The 21,943-nt window shown below is 43.1% G+C and overlaps 1 protein-coding gene and 1 long non-coding RNA gene across 2 annotated transcripts in view; one reads left to right on the plus strand and one right to left on the minus strand.

Moving 5' to 3' along the window:
* Positions 1–21,943, minus strand: part of LOC134805704 (uncharacterized) — a 364,302-nt gene that overhangs the window by 100,726 nt on the left and 241,633 nt on the right. The gene's annotated exons all lie outside the window — the stretch shown is intronic.
* Positions 12,711–16,409, plus strand: LOC134805699 (uncharacterized). The gene is made up of 2 exons (XM_063778952.1): positions 12,711–13,774; positions 14,137–16,409. Exon 1 carries the CDS (start codon positions 12,761–12,763, stop codon positions 13,688–13,690), a length of 930 nt encoding a protein of 309 aa, XP_063635022.1. The 5' UTR covers positions 12,711–12,760; the 3' UTR covers positions 13,691–13,774; positions 14,137–16,409.

Raw genomic sequence — 21,943 nt, forward strand, 5'->3', positions numbered from 1 at the left:
CAGACGTTTTGTAGCTTTTGTAAATTATTACAGGAAATTTATTAGGAAATTCTCCGAAATAACACAACCACTAAACAATTTATTAAAGAAAAATGTAGAATTTAATTGGACGAAACAATGCGACGACGCATTTAAAAAATTAAAAATAGCCATCAGTACCCCACCATTACTACAATATCCGGATTTCTCAAATGACAACACGTTCACGATACACACAGACGCATGGGGCATAGCTTTAGGATGTGTCTTATCAAATAAAAATGGATTACCAGTAGCATATGCAAGCAGACCTCTAAACAAAGCAGAGAAAAATTATCCCACGACAGGAAAAGAACTACTAGCTAAGTATGGGCAGTGAAATATTTTAGACCATACTTATATGGACGAAAATTTAAAATTATCACCGATCACCGCCCACTTATTTATTTATTCAAAATGAACAATCCTTCGAGTCGACTCAACAAGTTCTGATTGTGCCTAGAAGAATACGATTTCACTGTAGAATATTTGAAATGTAAAGATAACGTAGCTGCAGACGCGTTATCTAGGATTGAAATTTCCAGTGAAGAACTAAAGAACATGGCAAAGCAAATGGTATCAGTAATGACTAGAGCACAGAGGAAACGCATGGAAGAGCAAGAAAACAATAATAAGTCACAAGACAAGGGTTCCAACTGTGACTGACCTGCACAACCAGACATAGTAGAACTCCTCAAAAAACCTCAGGAATTACCGGAATTAAGTTTCGATAAGCGCGACTACCACAAAATACTAAAACAATCAGATCGCGTCATGAGTCGAAATAATGAAATCATATACTCGCCGTCCTTGGCGACACTGTGTGTCAAGCCTATTACTCTATCGCGTACGAAACGAGCTTTCTTTGCGAGAGAATTAGATGCATTTTGCAAGGCACAACAAATAAAAGAGGTATGCATACTATATAATGATGATACCGCATTTATCATAAAGGAGCTAGCTCAATATATGCATACACACAATACCGGGTCCGGACCCCGATTATGTATTATTAAAGGTGTCACAAAAATAACAAATAAAGATGACCAACGCGTCATATTAAACGATTTTCATTTATTGCCCACTAGCGGTCACGCAGGAATTCGAAGAATGACCAATAACGTAAAGCGGTACTACTACTGGCCCGGAATGGATAACGACATTAAGAAATTCGTAAAAAAATGTGATAAATGTCAAAAACAAAAAATCCATAAAAACGTTAAACAACCGCTATGTATTACTAGCACGGCAACAGCGTCATTCGATAAGGTATACCTAGACTTATGCGGACCCCTAACTAAAGATACAAATGGATATTGCTATATACTTACGTTACAGTGCGAGCTCACAAAGTATGTAGAGGCATATCCACTGCTAAATAAGGAGACAGACACAGTCGCGAGAGCTTTAGTTGATAATTTTATATTACGATATGGTATTCCCAAGGAAATAGGAACAGATAGGGGAAGTGAATTCATCTCATCAACTATGTGCGAAATTTGTAACATTTTAGGTATAAAATAATTGCAATCAACCGCGTACCACCACGAAAGCCTTGGTTCCTTGGAAAATTCACATAAAGCTCTAGGAGCATTTTTAAGAATACAAACAGACAACCAGGCTCACCAGTGGGCTCACTAATCTATACGAATTTATATTATGATCGTCAAGTAGGAAAATAACAATTGATTTAATTATACAAATGTCAAGCAATACACAATTTAAAAACCATTATAAGCAATCAATTAATTAACTAAATTATTAACAATGTCAATATGGTTAAGATAAGCACGGATATCTCATAAGGATCATCAAATTAAAATAAAATAAATGAAATACAGGTCAATAGAAAAATTAACTACATTCAGTTTATTAAATTACATGTCATTTCCATATATTCATTTACAGAATATAATGGATTATCCAATAAAAAGAGTCTCAATTGGCGTTCAAATGTTTCGTCAGATGGTTCGGTTCGCAATTTTGCAGGTAGACGTTCATAGTAGGTTGGTCCAATCACCCTCGGATTTTTGACTGAAAGTGCCATGCGACGCGGCACTGTGCGTAGTCTCCCCGTGGATCGGAGCTGTTTGCCCACAACCTCGACACGTTTGAACATTGGCAAATTATTTCTTACAAACATTAATACTTGAAATATGTCAAGTATGTATGTATGTGTGTGTGTAAGTGTGTATGTATGTATGTGTGTGTTGTGTTGTAAATCAAAACTAGATGCCACGAATATTCGGCAACTATTCGGTATTCGGCCTATTCGGCCACTTTGCCGAATATTCGGTATTCGGCCGAATGTTGCCTAATATTCGGCCGAATACCGAATATCTGTTGCACCTACCTAAAAAGAAAAATTTCACAAAAAATAACCAAAAACTAGGTATATTTAATATTTAAAATGTATTCTTGGAAAGGGGTTAAATACGAAGGCACGTTTTTGAGCATTTACGGTCTTCTAAAAATACACCTTGGCTATGGAAAAACTGTATTGCCTATCGGTCATGTCGGTTAGAAATTTTGCGGCCCGCTCTTCTACTATTAGTAATAGGGTCCCCTTTTACCCTTTGGGTACGGAACCCTAAAAAACGGTCGTTTATTCGGAACGTTTCCTTTCTAATCCAAAAGGCCTATAGTTGCTGAATCGACTACTTTCCTACTGATGTCGCTTACGAACGTTATTCTTTATTCAAGCTGTATCGATGTAAATAAATCAAAATAAATAATAAAAAAAAACGAAAAAAAAAAGCAAAAAAAAACGGTCACCCATCCAAGTACTGACCACTCCCGACGTTGCTTAACTTTGGTCAAAGATCACGTTTGTTGTATGGGAGCCCCATTTAAATCTTTATTTTATTCTGTTTTTAGTATTTGTTCTTATAGCGGCAACAGAAATACATCATCTGTGAAAATTTCAACTGTCTAGCTATCACGGTTCGTGAGATACAGCCTGGTGACAGACAGACGGACGGACAGCGAAGTCTTAGTAATAGGGTCCCGTTTTACCCTTTGGGTACGGAACCCTAAAAATGAGCACAAAGAATATTCGTCTGTACAATGCACAACATAAAAATCAACGCGCGGGCGAAGTTGCTCATCATCATCATCATCATCTCAGCCATAAGACGTCCACTGCTGAACATAGGCCTCCCCCTTGGACCTCCATACGTGCCGGTTGGAAGCGACCCGCATCCAGCGTCTTCCGGCGACCTTAACAAGATCGTCTGTCCATCTTGTGGGTGGACGTCCTACGCTGCGCTTGCTAGTCCGTGGTCTCCACTCGAGCACTTTTCGACCCCATCGGCCATCTTCTCTGCGTGCAATGTGGCCTGCCCATTGCCACTTCAGCTTGCTAATCCGGTGGGCTATGTCGGTGACTTTAGTTCGTCTACGGATCTCCTCATTTCTGATTCGATCACGTAGAGAAACTCCGAGCATAGCCCTCTCCATAGCTCGTTGAGCGACTTTAAGTTTTGAGATGAGGCCGATAGTGAAAGACCACGTTTCGGAGCCGTAAGTCATCACTGGTAACACACATTGATTAAAGACTTTCGTCTTGAGGCACTGAGGTATGTCGGACGAAAAGACATTACGTAGTTTCCCGAACGCTGCCCAACCGAGTTGGATTCGGCGGTTGACCTCTTTCTCGAAGTTGGACCTACCTAATTGGACTACTTGTCCTAGGTAGATGTACGAGTCAACAACTTCGAGTACCGAGTTCCCAACAGAGACTGGGATGGGCACAACGTTGGCATTTGACATAAGTTTCGTCTTGTCCATGTTCATTTTCAAGCCCACCCGTTGTGAAACTCGGTTGAGGTCATCGAGCATCATGCTGAGTTCCTCCATCGACTTTGCCATGACTACGATATCGTCGGCAAACCGAAGGTGAGTGATGTATTCGCCGTTGATGTTGATGCCAAGTCCTTCCCATTCCAGGAGCTTGAAGGCGTCTTCCATTACGGCAGTAAACAGTTTCGGAGAGATAACGTCTCCCTGCCTTACGCCTCTTCGCAATGGAATCGCCCTCGTGCTCTGCTCCTGTACTCGGACCGACATGGTGGCGTTACTATACAAACACTTCAACACTTCGATGTACCGATAGTCAATATGGCATCGCTGAAGAGACTCAAGCACCGCCCATGTTTCCACCGAATCGAAGGCTTTCTCATAGTCCACAAACGCTAAGCATAATGGCAAGTTATACTCTTCGGTCTTCTGTATAACTTGCCGCAGCGTATGGATGTGGTCTATGGTACTATAGCCTTTTCGGAAACCGGCTTGTTCGGGAGGCTGGAAGTCATCAAGTCTGTGTTCGAGACGGTTCGTGATGACCCTTGAAAACAGCTTATAGACATGGCTCAGAAGCGTGATGGGTCTGTAGTTCTTCAATAGGTTGTTATCACCTTTTTTGAAGAACAGCACCACCTCGCCTCTATTCCATGTTTCAGGCGTTATGCCCTCGGACAAGACGGAATTAAAGAGCTTCTGGAGGACTTTAAGTACCGGTGTTCCACCCGCTCTCAGAAGCTCTGAAGTGATTCCGTCTTTGCCCGGCGCCTTGTTGTTCTTAAGCTGCTTCAGGGCCATCCTAATCTCGTACAGACTGATGTCCGGGATATCTTCGGTATAATGTCGGGACAGCTTGGCTCTTGGATCTCCTACCAAGCTGTCAACGGGCTTTGCGATCGAAGTGTATAACTGTCCATAGAACCTCTCGATCTCACCTAAAACCTCCGCTTTGCTCGACGCTATGCTGCCATCTTCCCGTTTCAGCTTTGTCAGCTGGCTTTGCCCAATAGACTTGTCCTTTGCGAACACTTTGGAGCCTTGGTTTCGCTCAATAGTCTCTTTAATACGGTTAGTATTAAAGAGACGCAGATCATGTCGCAAGGACTTAGATATACGTCTATTGAGCTGCCTATATGACTCCGCGTCATCGGGAGACTGCAACTGTAGCGAGCGTCGTTCAGCCATGAGGTTTAAGGTTTGCTCGGTCAATTTCTGAGGTCTATCTTTACGGCGGGATCTAAAAAACTTAGACCCTACTGTGTGGACAGTTTCCACTAGCCCGTCGTTGATTTCGTCCACTGAAGCCAAGTTCTCTAGGCAAGTAGGCAAGCAAAGCGGTTAGAGAGCTCGAGTTGAAAGCTTTCGGGGTTTTGAACATAGGCTCGAGTAGGTCGGAGCGTAGACTTCATCAGGCTGGACCTTTCAAGTTTAATATTGATATTCAGTGTGCCTCTTACGATTCGGTGATCACTACCGGTCTTTACCCTGTTGATCACAGAGACATCACTGAATATCCGTTTCTTGTCGGTCATGATGAAGTCTATCTCGTTTCTCGTGGAACCGTCAGGACTCATCCAGGTCCATTTCCTGTGAGGCGGCTTCTGGAAGAAAGAGTTCATCATGAAGAGTTCCTCTCTCTCCAGAAAGTCGGCCAGCCTCTGACCCCTAGGGTTCCGTTGCCCATACCCAAAATTGCCCCACTCTCAACTCATCCCCGCTTCTCTTGCCCAACTTTGCGTTGAAGTCCCCCATAACAACAGTAAAGTAGGTTTTAGAAGTATGTATGGCCCTACTTACGTCCTCATACATAGCTTCTACTTCATCATCGGAGTGTGACGAGGTCGGTGCGTATACCTGAATGACCTTCAGCGAATATCTTTTGGATATTCTGAGTATTAGGTATACCACCCTGCTCGACACACTGTCGATGGTTATTATGTTGTTTACGAGGGACTTGTGAACGAGAAACCCGACACCACCTTGGGACTGTTGGTCGCCCTCCCGGTGGTAGAGCAAGTTACCAGACTTCAGGGTTGTCGTGTCCTCCCCCTCTCTACGGACTTCGCATAACCCTACAATGTCCCAGTGTAACCTGCTCAGTTCCTCTTCCAGCTCGCAGATCTTTTCGTCAGTCCTCATAGTGCGTATGTTGTGTGTTACCAGGGCCAGTCGTCGTCGGGGCGGGTAGCCGGATCTTTGCCGGAGATTCTTAGCACCCCTGACCCCGCTAATGCCCTGACCGCTACCATAGCCAGAGCACCGGGGGTCGCCGGAACCTCGGGGCCGTGGTTCTATTGTGCTCATCATGATGGGGGGTGAATGCCATAATCGCCACGCTTGGCAGGCGGGTTGGCGATCGCAGTCGAGTACACCGAATTTGAGGGACGCTGCTGCCCGTCCACCGGTGGTCTTTGCTCGGCGCAAGCAATATCATTCTTCGAATCGGTGGCTCAACGTGCTGTCCCTCACGCCACATGAAGAGAAACAGAGGCGTTTAGCCGAGGCGAAGTTTCGCTACTCACCCAACCAAATAATCAACACCGCCAAAGAGCTCGATACTAAAGCGCCCGCCATTCCGCGCGCGGTTCTAAAGCGCATGGTTTACACGGCCGGCATAGCGCGAGTGTCCTCGCGGGCCATGATGGACCCGCAGACGGTGAGCCAGAATGTGTTTATTCAATTAGCGCACGCCATATACGTGCTGATGAAGGATAGCAAGTATAAACGGCTCACTGTACGTCTTGACCACGCCGGTGATTCACAACACCCAGAAGCAGACGAGCCTGCCGCGGGCCTCCTTGATTGAATATTCTCTAAAAGCGGGGGACCCGCGGTAAAGTACGGTACTCATGTGCCGCTGCGCTTTGTGAAAGAATCTATCCGATACTTTTTGGATAGACACAATCTGGATATGCAGTCCATTGGCTCTTCGACCCACCCTATAAGTTTTGAGAAACAGGTGATTGACAAGATTAGATTGTTTTACATCAATTCAATGTCGCAGTTTCTGCGCAATTGTGAAACTCTCATGCGTTACGCCAAAAAGATGACCCTCAAGCCCGACATAATAGCTGGAATGCGCGAAACCAAGACGGATGTGTGCCGGGACACATTTTACTCGTTCGCCAAGTCTGCCTATACCCCGCAGACGGGCAACCCGAAGCACCCGCTGAGTGGCAATCCGTTTGTGACCCCTCCAAAAAGAAACAACCTGTCCCCGCAACTACTGGCCGAGCGCAAACGCGATCTGACTATTCTGATAAAGATAAAGATAAGAAGATAAAAAATAGTTTATTCAAGTAGGCATATTACAATGCGCTTATGAACGTCAAATAAAGCTATACCGGCTCCAACCCTACACCTCTGCCTCGAGAAGATTTAAATCCCCCCTCAATTGGAGGAGGGTATCCCAATATGGGACCGGCAACAAACTCGGCGGGACACATTTTTTCAAAACATTATTACATCTTATAATTAACATGCATTACGAGTAAATAAGAAAAATACAATTTAAATTACTATATAATTCATGCAATTATACTCAGTAAGTATATAACTTTATAGAAATATGATTAAAAAAAGGCTGCTATTTATCACCAGATTTAATAAAATTTAATACCAAAAAAATCTACTTTACCACCCTAAAATAATAAACGATCACCAAAATTATAACACCATTTTAATGTGAAATGATTACCAATTTTATCACATTTTACTATCCTATTAAAGGAAATGACACCAAATTAATAATTATTAACCCAAAAATTGTAAATGATTACCAAATTTCAAACCCCATTTTAATGTGAAATGATAACCAAATTTTTACATCTTGCTATCCTATTAAATAAAATGACACCAAAATAATCATTGTAAACCCAAAAATAGTAAATGACCACCAAAATTAGAACTCCATTTTAATGTAAAATTCTAACCAAATTTTTAAATCTTTCTATCGTATTAAAGCAAATGACTCCAAAATAATCATTGTAAACCCAAAAATAGTAAATGACCACCAAAATTGTAACCACATTTTAATTAAAAATGTGCAAATATTTAATATATCGTTATCCTATTAAATTAATTAATCCACTTCGTCATCTTTTTCTAACCTAACCTAACCCACTTTTCTAGTAGCATTTCGTTTCTGTATGGGTTGCAGTTCAAACCTAACCTAACCCACTTTTCTAGTAGCATTTCGTTTCTGTAAGGGTCGCAGTTCAAACCTAACCTAACCCACTTTTCTAGTAGCATTTCTTTTCTGTATGGGTCGCAGTTCAAACCTAACCTAACCCACTTTTCTAGTAGCATTTCAGTATGCTACTAGAAGAGTAGGTTAGGTTAGGTAGGTATGCGGTGCGGGGTACGGGGGGTTGAGCGGGAGGGGCTAGTAATTTTGGCATCATTTTACTTTATTTGGTAATATGTATACATTTTTTGGTAATCATAGTGGTTTATTTAGGTAAAATATCGCATTAATTTGGTCTTCAAGATTTGGTGATCATTAATGATTTTTGGTGATCATTCAATATATTTGGTATTCGAATACAATTTGAAGTGCAGTCGTAATTAAAACGGTGGTACTTTTGTAATTTTAGGCCTTATATAAATATAATATAAATATAAATATAAATATTAAGGACATTTTTACACAAATTGACTAAGCCCCACGGTAAGCTTAAGAAAGCTTGTGTTGTGGGTACTCAGACAACGATATATATAATATATAAATACTTAAATACATAGAAAACAACCATGACTCAGGAACAAATATCTGTATCATCATACAAATAAATGCCCTTACCAGGACTCGAACCCGGGACCATCGGCTTCATAGGCAGGGTTACTACCCACTAGGCCAAACCGGTCGTCTTATTATTTTGGTGTTCAGTAATTTTTTTTGGTAAGCATGATTTTTTTATTTAGGGTACCAAAGTATTTTTTGGTGGTCATTATATTTGTAGCCTTAAAAAAAAGCATATATGTACATGAAATCATACAAATACGTAGCTCTTGCAGAAAACATATCAAATTTTTACAAAAGGAAAAGAAAATAAAGTCAATAAAAGAAATGAGAATACATATTATATGAATCTGACTGATTGTTATGAGATGCCTTCATAAAATTTGATGTACTTTCTTACCTGAGCTGAGTCACCTATAAATCTACACATAATACAATGCTTTTAATTGCTACTTGTTCTTATGACAGTTTCTGGTTTGGACCATGCATGTTTGTCTGTCAAGTAGTCCTCGACTCTGTAATAAGCCTTCAACATCAATGACTTTTTTAGGTAATTCTTAAGAGCTGGAAAGGGTAATCTTAAAGCATCCTCAGGTAACTTGTTATAAAAATGAATGCATTGCCCAACGAATGACTTTTGTACTTTACGAACACGAAACTTTTTGATAGCAAGCTTATTTTTATTTCTAGTATTATAATTATGGACATCAGAATTCTTAGTGAAGGAGTCTAGATTCTTAACAACATAAATAATACTATCATATATGTATTGGGAAGCTACAGTTAAAATATTAATTTCTTTGAAAAGTTCTCTTAATGATTCACGCACTCTTAAATTATATATAGAACGAATGGCTCTCTTTTGTAAGACAAATATAGTCTGTATGTCAGCTGCTTTGCCCCAAACCAGAATACCATATGACATTACACTATGAAAATAACTATAATAAACAAGGCGAGCTGTTTCAACATTAGTCAATTGTCTAATTCTCCTCACGGCGTAAGCGGCCGAACTTAATTTGTTTGCTAGTGTTCCTATATGAGGACTCCATTGTAGAAGAAGCGCAAGAATCAAAGAGCACCAAGCGCTCCAATCGAACGCCTCGAGTGAATTACAGCTCCGATTCGGAAGATCAGGTGCCAAGATCGCAAACCGGGTTCAAGACCCTGCAATCGCCGCGAGCTAATGGTTCAAATCGAGCGTCTCGAGTGATCGATAGCCCTGATCCGGAAGACGAGGTGCCTTTGGCGAGATTGATCAAGACAGACGGACGTGGTTCGGCGGCCGCGGTGGCCCCGAAACGCAAGGGGGGTCGCCCACGCAAAAGTAAAGCCCCCTGTATCTGCTGCACATAGGCCAGAAAACAGAAATAGGGTAGGTTGTGAGAGGAGAGCGTGCCGAGTTCTCTGACATCCTTGCTCCGCCTCATCCCCACTAGCCATAAATTTTTTTGCAACGCTGCGTAAAAAGGGCATATGTACACTCATGTGTCTGCGGCTTGACACCATACGGGTCGTATGTTTGAATAAGCTAATGGCTTCGTACGCTTACACCACCATCAAGTCTCGCAATTCGCACAAGAAATATTTCATAAAGTTTTTTAAACATTCGCTCAAGTTTGACGAGTTTCTAACCAGTCATATGGCCGCGGGCCGATCAAAGGGATATTGTAAAAAAAAATTGAAATATGCCAAATCGTGCACCCCAATACAGCAGAGGCTATTCACCGCATGGTTGAAACGTGTGCGCGACGCGTACCGTGACCGGGATCGATTGGCTGCCGGCGTAGACTTGTACGACGACAGCGGCGGGCTGGTAAAGAGTTTGCGCACGGCGCCGGTCCAGAGCAAGCCTGATAACCCCGCGGACGCCCGAAGAGTGTACGAGTGCGCCCTGAAGACGCTCACGGGCTCCGCACCCACGCTCGCGTCGGCGCTAGTGTACGGTTGCCGACACACCGGCTGTCGGCCCAGCGAGTTGTTGCGCATGACGACTGAGCAGTGGCGCCTGCTGGGCGAAGTGGGCCAGTGTCGGAAAGCCAGTAAAACTTCACCATGTCGCCGCACGTGGCGCGCGTGATAACGCCCGTGATATCGCCCCTGACGTCAGATCGGAACCCACGGCACCTGGCGGCCATGTACACGAGTGCGCTCAAAGAATTTGGCCGAACGTGGCGCACTGCGACCGGCCGCCGCAAGCCGCCCGGGGTCGGGTTCAAGGTGTTTCGTAACCTGGTCGCGTACGAGGGTCTTGTGTATGGAGAGAATTTTGCTTTGCGCCAACTGTTGCGCCACTCAAACCCGCGCATGACGGAGCACTACGCCCGCAAGTTTGGCACCAGCGCCGGGCTCGAATTTGCAAACAAATTACACTGGGCGGTGACCGGCCACGTGAAATAAGATGCTAATCCTCAATGATTGCATCGCACGGCTTATGGGTAACGGCCTCGTGCTCGAAATTTTTGCGGCGAGCCATGGCTACGGCATCCACCATCAGTATCCGCCGGCACTTCCGCCTGTAGTTCGCTGGTATATGGAGCATCAAACGGGCCGTGATCACTTCGTCGGCGACAACACCCTGCATCTTATCCCCTCAAAAACCTTGCAACTTTAACTGAGGTTTTACTGAAGAGGTGAGGATGTTAAGCTGGTTTGGTTCCTCTTAGGGCGTCCTACTTCCAGTGTCACTTTGACGTACTATTTTTGCGTGCAACTTTTACTGAGGTTTTACTGAGGAGGTGAGGATGTTAAGCTGGTTTGGTTGCTCTTAGGGCGTCCTACTTCCAGTGTCAGTTTGACGTACTATTTTTGGAACAGCACCCTGTACATTCAGGTATTCAACGCTGTACCACGGGCACACGAGCCGCGGCAAATGGTATACAAATCGCGCGGTAGCACGCCGCCGAACTCGGTGAGCCTAGCCACCGCCGGCCCGATTTTCAGCACAGGCTCGTCGAGAAGCGCGTTGACGTGTGCCGCCGTATTTGCGTCCACCGCGTTGGTGTCGACGAGCAGCGGTTCACGTGCCCCGTAATGCAGCCTCAGCGCCTCGGCTAGAGCCGTATTGCCCGCGTCCGCCACGGCGGCCACGAAACGAGACGGCGCGTCGTCATAATGTGACCATTGTCTGTCACCGCTTAGAATATTTTTGAAAATTTGCATATTAATATGATCCGATCGAGAGGACACACCCGCAATTAGCTCAATCTTTAGCGCCATGTATTCGTTGCTGCTGGGCAGTTGGCAATTATCATTTTTCAGGGCAGCATTTAACCTCTTCGCCGCATGCTTTTTATTCTCTCACGGATACGGGCTCGATATCACCATCATCATGTCGGTTCGATGCAATTGCTGTTGCATCAGCAAAAGTTCGTGGATGCCGCCCGCGTGCGCCGGCGTGGTCATATAGCGGACCAACTCGTCGTACTCGTCGGGGGAGAGGTGCGCCAAGAACTCGGCCACCTTAATGCTGTTGCACAGGAACCCGAGACGCCGAAACTCTCTCTTGACATCCTCGATAGAGGTGACCTCGCGACGAAAGGTGCCATCGTTGGTAGACTTTAGCTTGCAACCGTTCACAATAAACTTTCCAGAGACCAACTCTTGCAACTGGTCCGTCATCACGTTGAGCGAATGCGTGATCGCGTTGAGATTTTGGTTAGCCACGAGCAACGATGAGATTTGCGGTAGGCTCTCGCCGATAGTCTCTAGGTTTTTCAACTTTACTTGGTGAAGGGTGCGTAGGGCATCGTGCGCGGAGACGATTCGTCGCACCGCCGCGTCTCTTTGTCGCGCCAGCTCCAACTTTACGTTGGCCAGCCGGGTGGCGGCGCGCTTCACTTCGGGCAGCTCGGCGATTATCCGATGCACCAAACGCTCAAATTGCGCCCGGCGCCTCGCGTCCAATCGCAACGGCCGCTGATCATCTTGTACGGGCCACATGTCTTACCACTACCACGACGTGCGATCGGTATTAACTACGAGTACGGAACCTACGCCGATTTTATTTATTCATGTATTTTTTCTAATAGGCAAAATTGGGCCCTTACCGGACAGCGCTACCTACACGAAAATTGGCACAAACTAACGAACTCTGTCGGCAAAACAGAGCAAAGACATTGACATTGTACAAACTTGACATTTATAAGAATTTAGTAATTAATTGATAATATTTATAGATCGATATATCTTTCTTTAATCATGGACGAAATGAAAAAGATATTACAGTCGATTCAAGATCAACAACAAAAGCAAAGCGATGAAATAAAATGCTTAGGAGACACGGTCGCGCAAAAAGTGATAGAAAAGTTAGACCACAGATTAGTCGCAATCGAACAAAAACAATTAGACCTCGAAAATAAACTAGTACTCCAAGAAAATCATATAGAAAACCTAGAACGTCGTCTCCGGCAGAGAAATATCATCTTGTTCGGCTTAACGGAAAACGAACGAAGTTATTTTGATTTAGAAAAAAACGTCCTCCAATTCATTAACAACACGATGCGAGTACAATGCTATGAAATAGATATAGAAGCAGTGAGAAGGATAGGCAAGAAGGGAAACAAAACCAGGCCGGTTATTATCACATTCACAACGCTCAGCAGGAAAATTCAAGTTTTATGGAAAAAGAAAAATCTAGAAGGAACAAATTGGCATATAAAAGAAGATTTCACAGAAAAAGTATTGGAAAAGAGAAAAGGGCTTCAAGAAGAGGCGAAACAAGAACGTGAAAAGGGTAACAAGGTGATTATTAGGCAAGACAAGCTAATTATATTGAAAAATAAGGACAACCCCAGCCAGCGTAGTGAGAAACATTATAACAATACAGAACACAACCTGAAGAAACGAAATATTAACTCCGTATACTCACCTCCAAGGCCTCCAAGCCAGAGTTCTGACAAAGAGAATGAAATTAATGTTCCCGATACACTAAGCGTCAACCCGCAAGCCCCCAAGAAAAACAAATACACAATCACAGACTACATGACATCACCTATTGGATCAGCCCCAGCCAACGCAGCTAGCACAACATCAGCACAAAGACCACCACCAGTGCAGATGCCGCTAACACCAGCGCAAAAACTGCCAACACCAGTGTATAACAACAACAGCGAACGAAAAAACTTATAACTAGAACCCCTCTCCGCCTCCCACCACGGTTGGTCACCGAGGGAGAGCTAGACCGCCACCCTCCAAGGACACTTACCCAAACAAGTAAGACTTCCAAACCATCTACTAAGAACACTACTCGAAACAAAAAGCAAAATTTACTCCATATAGGAACATACAATGTCAGGACACTTAGGACATACGAGAGATTGCTAGAACTTTCTGAAGCGCTAAAAATTATAAAATATGACATTATAGGCTTATCAGAAGTCCGTCGACTAGGCACTGAGATTGAAGAACACAGTGAGTTTATATTCTGTTACACAGGCCAGACACCAGGACTCTATGGAGTAGGATTTATAATAAAGAAATATTTGAAAGGCAACATAGTAAGCTTTCAGGGACTATCAGAAAGAGTAGCTCTATTAAGAATGTTGATTAACAATCTCAAACTTTCTATTATTCAGGTCTATGCCCCAACTGAAAATGCCTCCGATGAACAAATAAAGATTTTCTACGAAACTGTCAACAAAGCATATGATCAGGCAGACAAGCAAGTGATCATTATGGGTGATTTCAATGCCAAAATTGGACAGCCTAGACCAGAGGAATACCTGATTATGGGAAAGCATGGCTACGGCTCACGGAACCAACGAGGCGAACTACTAATAGACTATTGCTATGAAAAAAAATTAAATATTATGAACACATATTTCATGAAAAATCAGAATCGTAGATGGACATGGATCTCACCTGATAGCTCCATAAAAAATGAAGTTGATTTTATCCTAACAAACCATAAGAAAAATATAAACAATATTGAAATACTCAACAGTGTTAAGTTTTCATCTGACCACCGATTTGTAAGAGCAACATGGATACTTAATCAGCCAAAAAAAAGCAGACACAACTATAGAAAAAAAATTGAAAATAGCTTACAGACTGAAACTGAAATACAAGACTACTTAACCTGCCTTGAAGAACAGAGAGGACCGCTGATGACCCTAACACAAGAGGATTCAACACAAATATTCCACGACAAACTGATCAGCTGTATCCAAACCTCTATAAGGCACTCTCAGAAAAATACCAACACTAATCCCAAAAGTATACTATCAGAAGCTACAAGGCAACTAATAATAAAGAGAACTGAACTACAGAGCATAAAACCCAGAACAAAGGAGACAAGATCTGAGCTAAGTTATATCTACAAAAAAGTCAGTAAAAGCATAAAAGAAGATTATAAAAAACACAGAGAGTTAAAAATAGAAAGCCACCTTCATGCAGCTGGTAGTTTGAAAAAAGCCTATAAAGAACTTAGAACACATAAAAATTGGATACAAGAACTACAAAGATCAGAAAAAACTGCACAATCTCGAGATCAAATACTGGAAATAGCTACAACCTACTATAAAAATTTATACAGCTGTCAAGACCCAGAAACACCACAAATAGACTTACCAAACATAAGTACCAGTGAAGTCCCAGTAATAGACGAAATAGCTATACTGAACCACATCAAAAACTTAAAGACTGGCAAAAGTCCAGGGCCCGATAATATCACTAATGAAATGCTAAAGACTGCCGCTTCTTTGATAGCTACACCATTGGCACACCTATTTAACCTTATTTTAAAAACTGGAATTACACCTAAAGAATGGGCACAGTCAAATATAATTCTGCTATACAAAAAAGGAGACCCAAAGGACATAGGAAACTATAGGCCCATCAGTCTGATGTCTTGCATATATAAACTATTCTCATCAATCATATTATCCCGAATAAGTGAAAAAATTGACAAACATCAACCTTGCGAACAAGCCGGATTCAGGAGCGGTTACTCAACTATGGATCACATCCACACTCTGGAACAGCTTATTGAAAAATATCAGGAACACCGTCAACCTTTATATACAGCATTTATAGACTATGCAAAAGCATTCGACACAATATCACATACATCTATATGGAAAGCTCTGAGTCAGTGCAATATAGAACCAGCATATATAAAAATAATAAAACATATTTATGAAAATAGCACTAGTAAAGTTCAATTAGACAAACTTGGGCAATACATACCAATAAAGAGAGGTGTTAGGCAAGGCGACCCGCTGTCTCCAAAGTTATTTCTAGCCGTACTTGAGACCGTATTAAGCAGCATTAATTGGAAAAAGTTAGGGATAAATATAAATGGTAATTATCTAAACCACCTGAGATTCGCCGACGATTTAATATTATTTTCAGAAAAAGGAGTCCAACTGGAACACATGATACAGACTTTACACGAAGCTAGTGCCAAAGTAGGTTTAAAAATGAACTTCCTAAAAACCAAGCTTATGACCAACAGCATACAAAAGGCTATAACAGTCGACAACACACCTCTGGAGTATGTCGACAGTTTTACTTACCTAGGCAAACAGATATCTTTCAACAGTGAACGGCATGAACAGGAAGTTGACCGTAGAATAAAAATTGCTTGGAATAAGTTCTGGAGCCTAAAAGAAATTTTAAAAAGTAATATGGACATGACAGTAAAAAAACAAGTTATGGATATGTGCATTTTGCCTTCATTGACGTATGCTAGTCCAACCTGGGTGCTTACTACAAAAATAAAATCAAAAATAATTACATGTCAAAGAGCAATGGAAAGAAGCCTAACAAACATTAGAAGAGTGCAAAAAATACCGCACATAAATATAAGAGCAATAACAAAATTAATAGACGCTTTAAAGCATGCCAAAACTCAAAAATGGAGATGGGCTGGACACGTTGCCAGGCTTTCAGACTCTCGATTAGGGCTTGCAAATATTCGAAACTTTCAGGTATTCGAATATTCGACTTTTTCTGACGACATATTCGAATATTCGAATAATTATTCGAATATTATAAAAAATAAGAAAAAGAACGAGAAATCGGTTTATTATCGTTTTATTCAAAAGCTTATTTCACATATTGCTAAAACTAATGATATTTTGCAGAAATCCACTTAATTGACTAGATTTTATCATCCTACTATGAGATGCCCACATTTATAAAAAACAAGTAAAACGCCAAAATAAGACGTATTCAATATTTCTAGATAAAACTTTTATTATAAATGCGCCGTTGAGTGTAATAATATAACTTTAATCATCTAAACCAAACCTAGGTATGTAAGATATTTTTTTTAGTAGGTAATTATTTTCTGATTTAAATTAACTTGTAGTCACTCAGAGGCCTTAATTAATGGTCGGCTTAATTATATAATATTGGAATATTTAAGGGAAAAAGTTAGTTGACTACTGGATTATTTGTCAGCTAAAGGTGCATAGTTAGATTACCTAGTTGGGCACTGGGCAGGTTTGGTATGATCAAATTTGAGAATTGCGATAAGTGCGGGCAAGGTTTAGTCTTAATAAACAGAATGACCCTTTAACTTAAAACTTATGCACCGTAAAAATAACATACTTTTTGATTTCGTTTTCTTTCAAATTGGGTTAGGTTTCACTGTATTCACGAAGTCTATCGAGAGGAATACAGTAAAAATATTATTTCCTTCGTATTTGGGTACCTACCATTACTCTTTCACTGTAAATACCCGGAAAACACACAGAAACTGTAACTGCAGCGGATTAAATAGATTTTTTATAGTAATAAAAAATATTCGAATATTCGAAACCTGAGCGGCCGAATATTCGAATATCAAAACAGGCCGAATATTCGACAAATTCGAATATTCGAATATTCGAATTGCAAGCCCTAGTCATAATAGGAAGTTACAGTCACATACGACTTTTCGTTTTCGAACGTCACGGTCTACGTCCCAACGATCGGCAACCCGAATGTAACAGCTCGAAATTGCAGGCGTCCATAGGCTACGGTGACTGCTTACCACCAGACGGGCCGTGAGCTCAGTCTTTAAAATAAGCTTCATTATCGGACTAAGGTTACAATACTTAACCCTTAAGCAGGTAGTGTATCTATAAGTACCACATAGCAAATGATTTTTTTTTGGCGAGCTGAGTAAATACAACGACCGCAAAATGTCATTGCCGTAAAGTCTATTAAGTGGGTGATATCGGAAAGTAAAAAAATGACAGGTGTCAAAACAAATTTCTTTGACAATTTAGTTGTCAAGTTCAAATCGACAACAAATGGTAGTTTTTGTACGTTTCTCCCGCTGTATAAGTTCGCTACGCCGAAAAAAAGTACTGTAAGTATTTTGTTTTGTATTTTTATGGTATATTAGTAGATAATGTATGTGTAGTAGTCAAAGTCATAACTTTCCTTAGTTATTGTTTTCTGATAAAATATTCGATATAAAAGTTTGTGGTTCATATGAACCCTCTACCCGTCTGGGGCACGTTCGAGTTGTTTATAAGTGGCCTCTGCCCTGCAGGGAGTTTACATGACATTTAAGGGTAAGATTCATTACTATGAATGAACCCTCATAGTACAAAAGTAATATATTTTCCTTTGGTTTTTAAATTAAATATTTATTCAACGGTCAATCTTTCGAGCCACGACATCCATGCGAGCCAAGAAAGTGCTGGCAGTTAGTGCATTTTGTGACGCAAGTGTAAATGTGATGTGCACATGACTTGCCCTTAAAGCTACTCTGCATGGCTAACAAGGCAGTGGCCATATAAGGACCACGTAGCACCATTGGTAACGAGCAGTGTGCATATAAAAACCACCGGTTTTTTTTTATTGAATTAGGGATCTTTTTAAGCTATTACCTACCCGAATCAGTAATCAAAAGTAAAAAATGCGTCAGGCTGCTGTTTAAGGTTGGTTTTAATGTTGAGTTGATACGACATGGAATCTGACGTGGGGTTCCACTGTATCCCTAATACCTTTATGAAACTCTTGTCGTCAGAGTCAAACTGACGAGGCATCTCACAGTGCTCCTGCGGAAGATCCTGTAATAATTCTCGGCAGTTAGACGACCATTTGCGTAACTCATATCCAGCGCTGCGCATGAGTTCTATGAGTTCTGATTTGAGCTCTTGGGCCTCTGTGATTGAATCAGCCCCAGTGAGGATGTCGTCAACATATACATCTCTGCGCATGATATGAGCAGCCGGCGAGTCTGGATGCTGGGCTTCCCAGTCATCAGCTAATCGAAGTAAGGTCCTTATCGCGACGAAAGGACTGGAGCGTAGTCCGTATGTATTGGTATTTAATTCATATGCCTGTACATCCTGCGACGCGACGGATCCTCGCGCCACAGAATCAGCTGATAGCGCCTATCGCTGGGGTGTATCCACGTCTGCCGGAACATCATTCTGATGTCGGTCGTGAAGACAACTTGATGACGTCTGAAATTTAACAATATTTGAGTAATATCATTTTGAAGCGGTTTGCCTGAGTGAAGGTATTGATTGAGAGATACTCCGGTGCTTGATTTAGCTGCAGCGTTATATACAACGCGTATCTTTTCGGATCCCTTTTTGAAAATTCCGTGGTGGGGTATTACATAGTGCTCGCTCTCGAAATCAAAGTCTGATTTGGACATATGACCAAGTGCCTCATAGTCCCTCATGAATTCTTTATATTTTTCAGCAAATACTGGATTCTTGGCCAGCCTGGCCTCCAAAGAAATCAGTCTACGCATGGTTAGAACCCTAGACTCGCCCAGCTTGGGTCGGTCTGCCAGCAGCGGCAGCCGCACCATGAATTGACCATTATCTAAACGTTGAGTAGTGGAGGTATACAACCTTTCACATTCGAGGTGTTCTGGGTGTTGCGGCCGCTCCTCGGGGGGCTGCTCCACTCTCCAAAACTTTTCTAGGACGTCCTCGAGCCGAGTAGCATGGACGCCGTAGTCCTCTACTGATGTCCCGGCGGTCGGTATTGTTGATGATGATGGGTAATTCCAAATTGCCCCCATCAGCACGTGACCGAAGCAGGTGCCGTACGCCTCAACACCTGGAATGTTAGTGAGTATCTTTGAACCAGTGTATATATAATTGAGCACATCCGTTCCTAGAATGATGTCCACATCCTGCGCTTTATCTAAGGCAGGGTCAGCTAATTCAAGTTTTGATGAATCCAAGTGAGCCTTGATCTCAGTATCATAATAAGGTATGTTCCCCGTAACCTTGTACATGACTGTAGCTACTACACTAATGATAGGTACTGTTTTCCCGAATGGTTTGAATACAAGCTTAGCAAGCGTGCCTGGCACATTCACCTTTATGTCACCTACTCCAAAAATATTATTCCCCGTAAACTGTTGGTGTACTTTGAACCTTTCTACAAATGATTTCTTCACTACAGAGCACCCCGCTCCCGAGTCAAGTAAAGCCCTAGCCTTAACATAAGTTCCATTGCCTGATCTGACCATGATCACAGCTGTAGGAGAGACACGAATTGGCGCCATTCGTAGTCTTTCCTCCGGTGCACCAACAGTGGCCTGATCTCATTGTTGAGGCTCAGGACTGCTCCGAGTCCCGAAGCGCAATGAGTGGAATGACTGCTGCGCCGCTTGAACGCGCGCGCCTACCTTAGCCCTCGGTATGTGACCAGTGGGAATCAGCTGAGCCGGCTGAAGCGCACTATGAGGTGACCCTGTCTCCCTCCTTTGGGGTTAGTCTGATACTGACGGCTTGGGGGACTGCGGCTTCGCAGCCCTTGGCGGAGACGTAGTCGGTCGCTGGGGAGATGGCCACCGCTCCGGCAGCGCGACTGCTCTCGACGTGCTTGGCGTGGCAAGCGGCATGGCCCTTACCCGATGGACAGCTGCTTCAACTGCCATGGGTGGGGCTCTCCTCGCTGCGCCACCAATGCCACCATCGCACAGCAGTGAGTTGTGTGCGGACGACTAACACTGCGCACCAGTTGCGCTGCATGCACTCGCGTGCGTAGTGACTGCGCAGGCATCTGAAGCATGCGCCAGACTTCCTAGCCCAGGTCTTCCGCTCCGAAATCGCCAGGTTGAGGAACTTCGGGCATTTGTACAAGCTGTGCTGGTCACCCGAGCAGTATGAGCAAAGAAGAAGATGAGAGTATGAGAGAACGGAATGGCGCGCAACTGTTTATAAAACAGTAGAACGATACGAGCAGCGGCGTTTAGAAGACCTAGATGCTAAGCGCCATCTCCGTAAGACGCGACCGAAGCCCTCGTATACCTACACCTACAACTCAGCCGGCCAGCTCCACTGCGGACCTTGCGATCGCATCTTCAAAACCAAGTTTGGCTTCGCAAGTCACATTAGAGCGTTCCATCTTCCTAATTAAAACATTTGGAGGAGTCGCCATCGTCGGACACGGCGAGGAGGACTTATTATTATGAGCAAAGAACAGGGGGTAGATTCACCTGATCGGTCTCCTGTTCGATGGCTAGGACCCTCGCTGGCGGTCCAGGCCTCCTTGTAGCTTGACCCGACGGCCCAGCTCTTCCTCGTGCAGGTGCTGAACCACGCTGCGCAGCTGGCTGCTCCGCCGCTGCTGGCGAGACCGCTTGCTGAACCCGGCAATGCTCCTCCAACAGCGCCAGTAGCTGTGAGAGAGTGGGCAACACCTCCGGATTGCCACCATACCTCTCCTCATATAAGGTCCTGATTCTGTTCGGTAGCTTCTGCAAAATTATAAAAACCAATAAGTATGACCACTCCGTGATTGGCTGCTTGAGCTTCTCAAGCGCCTGGACTGACTCCCTGAGCGGGTCATAAAAGGTTGAGCGTGAGCCTGCACTCCAGTGCGACACTGAAGGCAGGTTCATGATCCTGCTTATGAATGTATCTAAAAGCAGCCGGTTATTCTGATACCGCGCCTGCAATAACTGCAAAGCTACCGCGTAGTTCGGTCCGTCCATCGGAAGGTGCTGTATAATTGACAGCGCTTCCCCTTGCAATGACGACCGGAGGTAGTAGTGCTTCTCCGCGTCGGATATATCCCTACTATCTACCAGTGACATAAGGAGATCATAAAATGACAGCCACTCTGGCAGGTTGCCACTGAAGGTGGGCAGCTGCACAGAGGGCAGTTTGACCTTACCTGCCCACTAAGGGGTAAATTCACGATCTACGCGGCCAAAAGTCGATTTATCAAAACAATAAATACCTCTGCGATAACAGCTACCTGCGGTAGAGGACCCTTTAGCGGCTAGATAACAACCCCTCCCACCCTCGTATGCACTTTCTAATTCGTTTCACGTCAGTCGGAATTTGATCGTGTCACTTCGTGTATGTTACTTGTTCTCGGCGCTCTTAGAAAAGCAAAACTTTGACGGTGTGGTTTATTGTTTTTAAGAGATCAAGAGTGAAAAAAAATCATGGATTCTGAAACAGC

The sequence above is a fragment of the Cydia splendana genome, unplaced genomic scaffold (assembly GCF_910591565.1).
Source record: "Cydia splendana unplaced genomic scaffold, ilCydSple1.2 scaffold_49_ctg1, whole genome shotgun sequence".
NCBI classification, from domain to species: domain Eukaryota; kingdom Metazoa; phylum Arthropoda; class Insecta; order Lepidoptera; family Tortricidae; genus Cydia; species Cydia splendana.

Bases quoted from the DNA above. Each gene is read 5' to 3' on its own strand.
- LOC134805699 (XM_063778952.1), top strand. From the start codon at position 12,761: ATGGACGAAATGAAAAAGATATTACAGTCGATTCAAGATCAACAACAA.